Genomic DNA, 12,228 nt, shown 5'->3' on the forward strand with positions numbered 1-12,228 from the left:
ATCCCACTGGGGGGGAGTGAGCGAACAGCTGTGTGGTGTTCAGCTGCCTGCCAGATTAAACCACAACACCCGTTTTTCTAAAAAGCTGCAGAGAATGGTTGGCAGAAAGGAGGAGAGTGCCCCTTCACTCCGCGCTTTCAGTGTGGTACATCCCAGTGCATCCCAATTCAAATGAGGGAGGAGCAGCAGCATCTTCTCTTGCCTCTCACCATCTGTAGCCCCTGCCTGGATATGATGCTTTGAGGATGGGTGGAAAATCTCTGTTCTTGAAGGCATTAAGGTTTCTAGCTTATGCTGAAATCCATGAGAATTAAGTACCCAAATACTGTACCTTGAAAACCTGGGCTGCAAGGTCCATTTTTTGTTAGAGAAGTTGAAGAAAACCTTCTGTTCATGCTGCTTCCACTCTGACCTGACATTTATTTGACATTGAAAACATCAAATTCTTTTTCTTGGATGCTTGGGAGATACTTGGATTGCCTGATAGCAGCATACTGACTGTAATTGAGACAGATTAGAGGCACTGGGCTGCCTTTGGGTGCGTGTGGCAGCTTTCATGAAATGGAGAGAGGAATTGAAACACACTTTTGACTTCGGAAGCTGTAGCAGGAACTGATTAGCAATTTCAGGACACAAACAGGATTGGAGGAAGTGTTTGGGTTGGCATATAATAAATTATTTAATAATGTGAGGGAGTCTTTCCATATGGCACTTGCTTATAAAATGCTTATAAAGGCAAGATTGCCTGTAATGAACTGAACAGGCTTCCGATATCAGTCCTGGTGATTAGGAATCACTGACCTTTCATTTCTCTAGGCTGAGACTGGACCTGCTAGCTTCTTCTCAGCTTGGATTCTGATAACCTTTCCCAAAAAAAGGGTAGTTGTTTATATCCAAATATTTCCTTCCTTCTGGGAAGTATTTCGAAGTGTTTGGTATTTCCATGAGGGTAGATCCACTGGAGAATAGACAGATTTATTCTTCTTTCTTATTTGAGGAATTCAAGCTGTGGAATTCTGCTGCCCTTCACTGCCTTAAGCAGACGGGCCTCTAACAAACAACTGAATTGATAGGAATAACCACATATACCTGTGTAATGGCTTATGACCATTTTATATAAAAATCATGATGAGAAGTGGAAGTATAAGTAGACTCCGGTGAAGCATGAGTAACCCAGAAAGAAGTTTTCAAATTGGCTTCTAAGCATAGTTCAGTGTGTGTGAGCTCTGAAAGATTTTGTTTTTTTCTTGAAGTTGTTTTTCCCTTGGCACTGAAGACAAAACTCAGACAGGCTGCGAAGGGGAGAACCTGACAAGTGCCAGCCCGAGTGGAAATACTGTCTGTCGATCCTTGTCTGTCGCAGCTCTAAGCAGTGCCCATTGCTGATACCTCCAAATGCTTGTCAGGAGTGTGCGGGCTTTCAAACCAGAGCAGAAGGTCCCTCAGCAGCAGGACAGTGTTTTGAAGCGCAGTCAGTGGAAGCCCCCATAGTCCATGCCTGACAAAGCAATCCCGTTACTGTAAATTCCCGACTGATGGAGGATTTGGTTTTGCCTTGCTGGTTAAGATTCAGTGTCAGCACCCCGGTGCGTAAAGACAGAGAAGGGCTGATCCCACAAGGTGCTGTGGGTCCCCCCACACCTTGATTCACCACAGGCCTGGTGGAGAGAAATAGCATCCATGGAGATCTGGAGGAGTGTGGCTGCTGCACCCAGGCGAAGAAGTGGCCACTGCTGCAATCCCCCCGACGCCAGCCAGGCTGCCAAAACGGCTGGTTGCTGCCTTTCCTTAGCTGCTAGCTCTGCAGTACCACCTTGCGGGTGGGTGAGCGCAGAGCTCTCCAGTCTCACAGCTGGTTCCCACCTGGTGCTGGATCTTACAGCTTTGCACTGTGTAGCACTGTGGTCTCTCTCCCACTCCACAGCCCCATATGAGCTTTCATTTACTGGCCTGGTGTGTCCCATATAAGTCGTATAGCAGGGGAGGGCACTTAGTGGGACCATACCCAGCCTCATGACCCAGTGCATTTCAAACATTCTCTCTTGGAGATAGGAAAGATGCTTAAGAGGTCTGCAGAGTTGAGAAAGAGTTTTCTGTGCTTTTTCCACTGTTCTTGCATAACTCAGTACTTAATGTCTGAGGGTGTGTGGATATTTCAACTAATAAGTATTACCATGTATGGTTTTTTTAGTTTTGCCTTGCAGCTGTCTTCTGTAGTGTTTCTTCCCCTTTTCTGTGCTTCCCTACTTGCTGAGGTTTTCTGTCAGTAAGTTTATAAAGCTGTTCAACATCTAAACGGTTCTGAATAATGTCAGAATCTTTTTAATAAAATAAATTTACTTAAGTGGCATCTGGAGCCAAGGACTAATGCATGATTCCTTTTGCAGTAAGCTTTTCTCTGCAAACAGGTTTCTGCTACTGAGCTGGGAGGAAGCTAAAAGCTCGTTAGCTTCCCAGAGTCAAAGCAGCTGATTGGCATCTGGAACTGCAAAGCTGAGTTTTACAGGGGCTTGAGGCCAAAAAAGGGCCATTTGGAACACATGATCCTTAGTTAAACACACACAAAAGACCAGAGGAAAGAAAATGGTTAGGTCCAGGCAGTCACAAGTCGATGGAAGGAGTCCCTTAACAGTGCTGTTGATTTTCAGTGATGAGACTACTTCTGAGACATTTTTGTGTTATGAGGCTCTTGGACTTGTTGATAAGATACTAACAGCAACACGTTGTATTTGATTACTGGACATAGCTGCGGTGTGATTTTTTTATGGGCTTTCCTTCAGGGAATCACTCAGTATCTCTCTTTAATAAACACATTTTATACAGTAAGGTCAAACCTTCTGATGGTTGGGCTGGACAATTAGGCATCTGCACTAGTAATGGCAGTGAAAAGAGTGTCTCTTAGATCTCAGGTCTGTTCAGCTGCATCATGTGGCAGCTATGATCAGAAAAACAGGAGCATGCTTTACTGAGCTGTATGTGGGTTTTGTAAGGAAAATGCTTTTACCTGGCTTTGGTCCCTGAAAACACACATGTTCTGGCACGTATACGTGAATGTACAGTTGTAAAACCACATTTGTTTATATAATGTGAAAAGTAATAATTTTCCTCAAGTTCCCAATCCTCATTAGGTTTGCGAGCCGTCTCTCTATTCCTTTTGTTCCTTTGGGAAAGCTTAGCTAAATGGAAAAGGCTTGCAATATGCTCCAAAAAGCAGTGAATTCAAGCCCTACCAAGGCAGAGAGTAAGCAAGTTCCAGCCTAGAGATTCCTCCATTTAAAAGCTTTCCCCGTTAAGAAGAGGGGTCCATCTTCATACCTGCTTGAATCAAATGAGGCTTTCTGTAGTGTCACCCCATTACTGTGTCTTTCCAGAGTTGCAAATGGGGAACGATCTTTGGCAGTGCTATGGATTTGGATTATTGTGGCGTCCCCACATGTTCTTGGCTTGTGCTTGCAGCTCTGAGGACAGAAAGGTGACATCTCCCCGAGCTTCCGTGTTTTCTACTGGTGTAACTGGCCTAAACGCCAGAAGCCAGACAAGTCAGAGGGGCTGGTCAGTGTTCTTACTTCTAGCATGGATTGTGCAGTCCTTGCAATTGCTATCTGTGACTGAAAAGGAGGGGTGACAAAAATAGAGCTGTCTGATGCCACGCAGAAGGAGAGACCCCTCAGGGCATGTGATTGATCACCAAGCACTACCATCTGGATCCTTTCAGAGAGGAGAAAGAAAACAAGTCAGTCGTGTGTAATTCTGGACCCTCGCAGAGGCAGGAACAGACGTGTCAGAAGCACCCATGGTCAATAGTAGCAGCACTGAGATCTAAAAGAATAAGCATGGACATTTGACCTTGTCCACTGTTGTTCTAATATTCCTGTTATGTAGCAGACAGCATCTGGAAATTCAGGGCTTCCCTGGGAGGGAAACATAACATGATCGATTACACGCTTGGTATTGATCTTGTATGCATGGGCCAAATTGCTGTCTGTTTAAGAAGTCCCCAGTGCAATGCACATCATCACTGTGCCCAGTGTCCTGTTGGTATCAGCTGTTAGAGGCACGTGTCCAACCTGAAAGCTTCAGGAAGAAGCTTCCCTGGAGGCAGCAGGCAAGATTGCCCACGTCTAGGAGCATTTGCATTGCTGCTCTCCTAGCACATTGATCCACTGTCAGTGAGATCACCAGCCTGATAAGCCTAATCTGTCTTTTGTCTTAAAATACTGTAGTGGTCGAGACAAGAGCAAATGACCGGTAAGACTACCACAGACACAGAATTTCTCCAGGCAAGAGAGTGTTCACCCCTAGGTTAGAGTCTCAGGTGTGCCTGAGCTACCAGGAGTACAGTACCCTTGCACAGCTAGCAATGTCATGCTGTGAAACCCTGCAGAGCTGGCAGACCTTTGCTGCAAATTAGTTTCCTATTCACTTGCGTATGTGAGCCAGGATTTTGAACCAAGTCCTGTTTTGAGATTTTGCAGTGGTGATGCAGGGCCTGGAGTGCATTCTGGGGGCTTGCAAACACCATGGTAAGCTGGTTATGGGAAAAGGGAAACCTGTACTTCCAAACAAATAGTGTTTGATATGTAGCTCGCAAAGCAGAGACTTCAATGTGTGTTCTGTGTGTCAGAGAGGGAGAGAATGTTATTTAACGTTTGATTTTTAGATACAAATTGCATTTCAAAACAGACTTGCTTTTGGAATAACATGATTATCCTGTTCCCTTTAAAATAAAATGCATTGTTATCACTGTAAAGTAAATAAAAATAACTTTGGATCAGAGAAACTGGCGAGAGGGCAAGTGTTAACATTTCATGTACTGTACTTAGTGTCCAAGGTCAGATGCAAGTCTTCTGGGACTGGGGTAAGGGAAGCTATTTGCATGAACCATCCATTTTAATCATTGAGCCAGAGGGCTCAGTGTTAACTTCGGGTCCAAAGCATTGTTGCTTGTAACAGTGTTTCTCAAAAACAAACAAAAAACACTGCCAAAGGTGACCTACAAATGCTTAATAATGTGCTGCAATTCACCTGCATGCCTCCTCTCCCTTTCAGTGGAGACCTTCAGCAGCTCTCCCTTCTCTGCGTCAGCCTGGCTGCCAGGTATTTCCTGCCCTTCAGTAACAGGCCTACGGGGACAGCACGTTCCCCTTTTGAACTAGTAGCTTGGGTAGTGCTCTAGTTATCTGCAGCAACATTCAGATCCTTATTAAGTATTGGTCCTCCAGAGCCTTCACGACTGATTAGTGAACAGAGGAGAGAAGGTTGTTAACGGAACATCTCCAGTTGCCAAGAGACTTAGCTGCATATGCTTGAAAAAAGCCTTTGTTACTGGGCAGTGTGTCATATGCTGTTGGGAGAAACGCTGTTTGCAGGGCCTTTGGAAAGGAAAAACTGTATTAGCTTTAAAATGTCTGCTCGCAGAAAACAAGTGCTGGAACTCACACAAGGACTAAGCGGGTTGTGTTTAATTGAGCCATCTCTTTGTTGAATTGCATATTCTTTGGATATGAAGTTGAATATAACCAACCTCTTACAAAGCACTCTCTGTAAGAGAAGTTACTCTGACAGCTTGTGGAGCTTGGGAAATGTAAAGAATAATAGAAATAGCAAAAGACAGTTTGCTTTCCCAGGCATCCTTATTTCTCCTGCACTGCCTTGCCCTCCCATTTCCTTTCCTTGCTGCCTTTCTGTCTTCCCTGCAGTCAGCCTAGCTTGTGTTGGTTTTTTGCATACCTCCACACTTGGTAGTGCTGGTAACATTCCTGTTACATCCTTTGGAGTGGGGGGTTGCTTGCTTCCCTTTTTAACTAGCGTGCCATTGCTCCTTTCGTTGTGGGAGTTCAAACTGGGAAGAATTTACGTAATTTTAGAACTTCTGTGTGACTTAGTAGATTAGTTGGAAAGGTCAGACACTATGGGGTTCATTTTCTAAATAGAAAAACGCCTCTTAAATATTCCCTCAAGCCTGATTTGAGTCTCGTGTGTCCCATATTATTCTGGTTGTTCTTTTCAATACTATTCAGAGGCTGTTCTGTCTGTCTTCAGAGCTCCTGCTCGGTGGTGGATGCTGCATTCTTGACTGAATCTCTGCAGTAAGTGTAATACCTGTCCTGACTTGTACTGTACCTTGAAGTGAAAGCTATAGGGACTACTCAGAACTTTCCACCTATTATTTCTTCATTTGTTGCAGAAGTTTGCTGTGCCTCTGTTGTATGACACTCAGTATTCTACATGTATCTGCATCGAGCTGCATTCTCCATCAATTATGCCAAGCATTTGGCTCTGTTGGAGCTGCCTGCGTTTTCACTACGGTTAAGCCTTTCAGTTAGAAGAATCTTGCAAGTTTATGTTGGCATTCCAGCTGCTTTGTCCACCGGGTGCTGAAGCCCAGCATACAGATGGAATCGAGCTGATGGGTCGGGTTTTTTAAGGCTCCGATTACTGTTTTTATAAAAGTAACCAGCTGCTTCCCCCCCTGCCTTCTGTGGGGTTTTTCATGTAGTCTATTATAAAACCATACTGCAGAGTGAGGCATTCCTGGAAGGGGAGGGTTGAACTGCTGAACTGATTTGCTGCTTACATGTTCTGAAAACATTTCTGTAGCAAATAATTCTGAACTCTGGTTTACAACTGTTTAACTTGCAAACAATGAGCTACACAGGCTGTAATGAAGTTACCAGCCTGTTGTCGGCAGAGGGCAGGAGTCCAAGATCTGTGGAGCTTTTCTTTCTTGCAGAATCAAATTGTTCGTTTCTTTTACTGACAAGATTGTTTGCTTTTTTCTTTTCTTTTCTTTTCTTTTCTTTTCTTTTCTTTTCTTTTCTTTTGTTGCTTAGGGAGCTGCTTTCTTATTCTACGAAGTCTGTTAGTATGTGACCTTGCGAAGAAGTTACAGCTGGGGCTCCTCTCGCTCCATCTGCCGGTAGCTGTCACATCTTGTGCTCGGAATTGGTCGGTACAGAGGATGGCCACGTTAGCGAGTGGAGTGGCTCGGTACAGGCTGATCAGCCCTTGAACTTCCATTCCTGGTCAGCACACCCTCGGTGTGGTCCTGGAGTGCATCTCCTGGTTTAGTTTCATCCCAAAAGGAGTACAGGTGGTGATGCCGCTTCTCTGTGTTGGGAACCATAGTGCAGTAAGTGAGGGAAATTCGCTTCAAAACTGGTTCGAATCAAAACACTGATGTAAACAGACCTATGGACACTGCAAGAATGAGTAGCTATCAGAGTTTGTTTTAGTGATCTTTTTTTTTTTCCCCCCTAGGTCTAGGGTTTCTTTCATTTTTCCTACAGTGTTGCCAGTGTCCTTCCAGCTTCGTATGAAATTGCCTCCCTTTTTAAACAGCAACCCAGAGTTTTTGTAGGGATAGAAAATGAGGCAGGACATTTCTGCTAGAGCAGTAGGAGAACTCTCATCTGACCAGTATCCACATGTGTATAATTTCCCGTGCCTGTAGGGGGAGAATAAATCCTAAATGGGATGGGTGGTGAAGGGGAATAGGTTTGGCAACCTTGCTCCAAAGAGAGTTGTCTGAATTTGGGATTAAGCTGGCGTATCAGAGAGAGGCACCTGGTGCAATATTTTATGTTATTGCCAGAATGTAGCTAAGTATAGACACAGGATCAGCATTGCCAAGATGAAAGCAAATAGGTTTGTGGAGGAGATAATCCAGGAACTGCTGCATCGTTCTCAGCACAGGGACTGAGGGTTGAATGGATCGAGATGGCTAAGCACCCCCAGTTAATTCCTCAGGTGTTTTCCATTCAGGATTGAAATTGCTGTCTGTGCTGTCACTGTTCTGTGGGCAAATAAAGGATAATCTACTTGGCACCTCCTGCTAGATGAACTTCACACAGAACGAATCCATTTGCCAATTCTGAGCAACTCTGCTGCGAAGATCATCATCTTTCTTTTTTCAGAAAGATGAGACTACAGCATGTTGGTGAAGATGAGTCTAATGTGGAAGATCTTCCTTTGTATACACATTCATGCCATTAGCTGGGGGGAATGCTTAGATGCTGTAAAATGTCTGACACTCACAATGACATCAGCGTCCAAGGCATTTTCCATTTCTCTAAAAGGCAAAAGCTAATATAGTGAGCTTGTTTACTTTGCTTTCTGCAATGAAAAAAAGCAATAAATGACTTAACCTCATGCTTTTCCAGGAGGAAACAGTGTAGATTGCAACTCAGCACAAATCTGTAACCCATGGAAAAGTCTCATTTATTTTGGGAGAAATTATCTTTTTAAGGGCAGTGCTGAATCTGGGCTATAATTAAAACAGCTTTTTAAAGAAAAAGAAAAACAGTGGATGTTTTTCTCATTTGATGTCTTACCTATCACTAATGACCCTCTTTTCTCATTTCCATTTAAAAAATGGATATAAGCCATTAGCCGTATATTGCACAAAAGTAGCATTACCTGAAAAAATAATTAAGATGATCTTGAAATTAAGGAAATCAGTTTTGAAGAGAAGCAGGTGCTTAATGGAGGTGAGACCAGCTGTGCTTCCCAGGAACGTGCTTGAAGCGCTTCATGGAAGAATGTGCGAGGCCTCCACACAACACTGGAAGGAAATTTATAATAATTCAGACAAATTGCATCCTATAAATAGCAGAGCTGGATTCATTAGGACAGGAGGCAGATGGAGAAAATATAAAACTTGTTTGTTTCTTTTTAAGGGACTATAACACTTAGGAAAAGTGTCAGCTTGCTGTCAATGAGGGAAGAACCCTCCGGTGCAGCAGTAACTTTCTCGCTATTAGGTTCTCATCTCTGCTAATGAGCAGCCATCCATGAGGGGCATTCATAATACTTTGTTTTAGCAACTCCTGCCTGCCTTTTTCTGGCATAGCCAGGCTGACACAGAAGTGCTGCAGTGCTGGAAGCATGCAGCAGTTGAGGGGAGGGGGGAGACATAAGGGAGGACAGAGTTTCATGTATGGTGCGTAGCACTTGCTAACTCTGTTTAAAACAGATGCTAATGGGGCAGAAGCCTAAATGTAGTTGGAATGTGGGGATGTGTGGAGCGAGGTGAGAATCATCCACCAAACTGGCTAAGGGGTTACGCCCCAAAGCAGAAATGCACTGGTAATTGGTAGAGGAAATGCTGTGAATTATTGAAGAGAGAAGGTGAAGACGTTTTTGAGATGCTCTTACATTAGTAAGTAGGAAAAAGGAGAGGTTTTCATGCATGAAGAGAAGTAATGACAGAAGGCGGGTGGGAGGTGCGTGACTGGAATGCAGCTCTGTCCACAGGAGGTAAGCGGAGGTGAGCGGGTTGTTGCATCTTAGTATTCATACACAGTGAGGTGCTCCAAAGAAGGAATAGTGTCCAGCCAAAAAGGAATGTACAGACTGACAGAAAGGGCACGTTGTAGACTGCATTTAAATGACAGGGGAGGGTGAACGTGTGGGGCTGTTTCCTAGCATGCCAAAATTATCGCTAGGCACTTTAAAACAAAGCCATCAGAGAAGACTGGCTGAACAATTGCATACTATTCAACCACAAGCAAGTCTGAGCTCTCATGCAAAAGCGGTAAATGTTCTGTATGAATATTATCTGTTAATGAACATGCCTTCATCTCTTTTGCTGATCTGATTTACATTTCAGCAAAGCTTCTTTAAAAGATAACAGTGTCAAAATTCCAGTAAGCTATCCTAAGAGATTTTTAAGTATAAGTGTTCAGGAAAGGAATACTGCACGCTTATCAGGCAGCGGTGTTTTTTCTTGAGGAGTTCTTAGATTGCCAATTCACCTTGTGAAGTGGCAGAGGAAAAAGGTGATATGAAGGTCATATTGGAGTCAGATAATCACAAACTTATTCAAGGAATGGAGAAAAGCTATACAACTGTTCATGCTTCATGTATTAGGTAACCACAGTTTTTCTCAGCATTCAATATAGAGGGCAATGATCCCAACGCAAGGAGAGGACACTGGAGAAGAGGAAAGTAAGTGGTATGGATTGGCGTTCGGGGATTGCCATCTGTTGCAGCTTGCACATATCTGTAGGGTGTCATGTAGCAAGCAAGTGGTGGCATTAAAACCAGTCACAGACATGGAGCAGGTTAACTACCCAGTCGTTTGAGAAGAATGCAAGTGTGCTGGGATGCGTGTGAGAAGCTGAGCAGGGAAAGTATGGGCCAGCATGTGGGATCTCATGGATCCTCATGCATAGATCATTTTTTTGGTATGGAGCAAAGAAACCCTTGGCTGATGAAGTGTATTTTCTTGCTTTCAGTGGGATAAATAAGCCCTCTATATCCAGGGGGTTAACATGGCCTGTGTTTATGGGTAGTGTTATACAAGGTTTAAAGTATTGAGTTCTGAGATCTTGACTCGTATAGTCCCACAGCAATAACTAGTATGAAAAATGTGGAGAAACAGTTAGATTTGAAATGAAAGGCTTTGATTTTAGAAAGCCTTTAGCAACAGAGAATTTTAAAAAGAAAAAAATTGATAGGATATCCACTTGATAGGATAGTATTGTTCAGTTTTCTTGCTTCTAGGTTTGATCTGAGATGTCTGAAATAGGATAATCTGTGATATGTGCTGAAACATATTTATATGAGAGATGGGTGATTTTGAAGAGAAAGTACTAACGAGAGGGAGTGATTTGTGTTTGTAGGTTTCCTGTCTTGCTAGTGGAAAACTTGCTTTGAATTATGCTACACTTCTAGGACAGCATCTTGTTATGTGAAAAACATTCTTTTCATGTGTACAAATAAAAAAAAAAATTCTTCTGCTCAAAACAAGCTTCAAATTTCCTCTTTGTCGAAACTAATTCACACCTTTATGCTTTCTTTCATGTCACGTTTTTCCAAAAGTCCTTTCCTAGGTAATGCCTGCTGAACTTTATTTATTGGAAACACCCCAAAAGCCACCAATCCAGAAATATCTTCCAGCTACAGTGACTGCAGATGAGTCTACGTTGACCATAGGTTGCTTGTGCCTTCCTGCACTCACCAAAACACTTTAGGGGGTTTAGTTTTTTGTTCACGTAATCTGAACAGCACCGTGATCTTTGAGATTGTGTTTGTCTGGCAAGTCCTTTAACTGGATGCTTGCATACTCTTCCCTCATCGATGCAGTGTGTCATGCCACACTTAGTGAAGAAAGGTGGGTAAAAATGGCTTCGAAATATGCAACAACTTGGAACTTCTTGCCCAAGATCCCCTTTTGAATATGGGTAGATGCATAAATCCTAATCCTTTGGATGAGGAAGTCAAGACACGGATGCTACTGTCAGTTACTCAGCATCACAAAAGGAAATCTGTGGCAGAGCTGGGAATAGTTCTCATTCCTGTTGTGCTTAAACTGCAAAGCTGATCCAGTGACTCTGGGGATATTTAGTTAACGTGTGTGTCTGTTGCAGTCTCCCAATGTGGTATGACGCTGGTGTATTTCTGTACCTAATATTTGAACTGGAGTCAGCATTTCTCCCTGTCCCTACCAACTGGGGCTTCTAGTCGCTTTGACATCTTGCATCTTTCTTTTGTCACCTAGGTGTGAGAAGGGGGTGGCTGATATGATTGTGTAGCTTGCTCTCTTTGTCCCCGTTTTTTGTGTCTGTAAAGGTACTGAGCTAGATTTGAATGAAAACAGGAGTGCAAGGTGAATTTGCAACCCAATCTAGAGATGCAAAGTAAGAATTGTTACAGACAAAAATTGTCTCTTGTCACCTTGTTATTACACACGTATACTCAGCCTGCTAGGCAGTTTGTAGCATAGCACAGATTTCAGAAAGAATTGACAACCTGAAGACAAGCAAAGGAACTTTCAGCCCAGGTGAATGTCCTGTGCATGAGTTCCTGAGTGCACCATTTTCAACAACTGTGGATAAAATGTCCTGGACGTGTCAGAAGCCCTTCTTTCTGTGGTGTAGCTTTCTCTTGGCTGTTCTCATATGTGATTAAATAGAGGTATGTTATGTGTTTATTCATACATTGCCTTCTCTGCTTCTCTTGCTTCTGTTCTCCTCTTCCCCCATCTGCAGGCTTTGAATTACTGTACCAGCCAGATGTGGTCCGACTGTACCTCTCCATCCTCACTGAAAGTCAGAACTTTAACACTCTGGAAGCTGCAGCAGGGGCTTTGCAGAATCTCAGTGCTGGCAACTGGACGGTGAGTGCAGTCTTCTCTTTAGTCTCTTATGTTTCCTTTGTGTAAATAAAGAACAAAGCTAGGTCCTGTTGTAAGTGCGCTGTTACTTTGTGCCTTTACATCTCCTT

The 12,228-nt window shown here is 43.4% G+C and overlaps 1 protein-coding gene across 1 annotated transcript in view; it reads left to right on the forward strand.

Moving 5' to 3' along the window:
- Positions 1–12,228, forward strand: part of ARVCF (armadillo repeat gene deleted in velocardiofacial syndrome) — a 150,407-nt gene that overhangs the window by 121,330 nt on the left and 16,849 nt on the right. The window contains exon 11 of the mRNA XM_019470783.1: positions 11,994–12,121. Within this exon, the coding sequence (XP_019326328.1) occupies positions 11,994–12,121 (128 nt within the window). The remainder of the gene's footprint in view (positions 1–11,993; positions 12,122–12,228) is intronic.

The sequence above is a fragment of the Aptenodytes forsteri genome, unplaced genomic scaffold, assembly GCF_000699145.1.
Source record: "Aptenodytes forsteri isolate BGI_AS27 unplaced genomic scaffold, ASM69914v1 Scaffold79, whole genome shotgun sequence".
Taxonomy (NCBI): Eukaryota; Metazoa; Chordata; class Aves; order Sphenisciformes; family Spheniscidae; genus Aptenodytes; species Aptenodytes forsteri.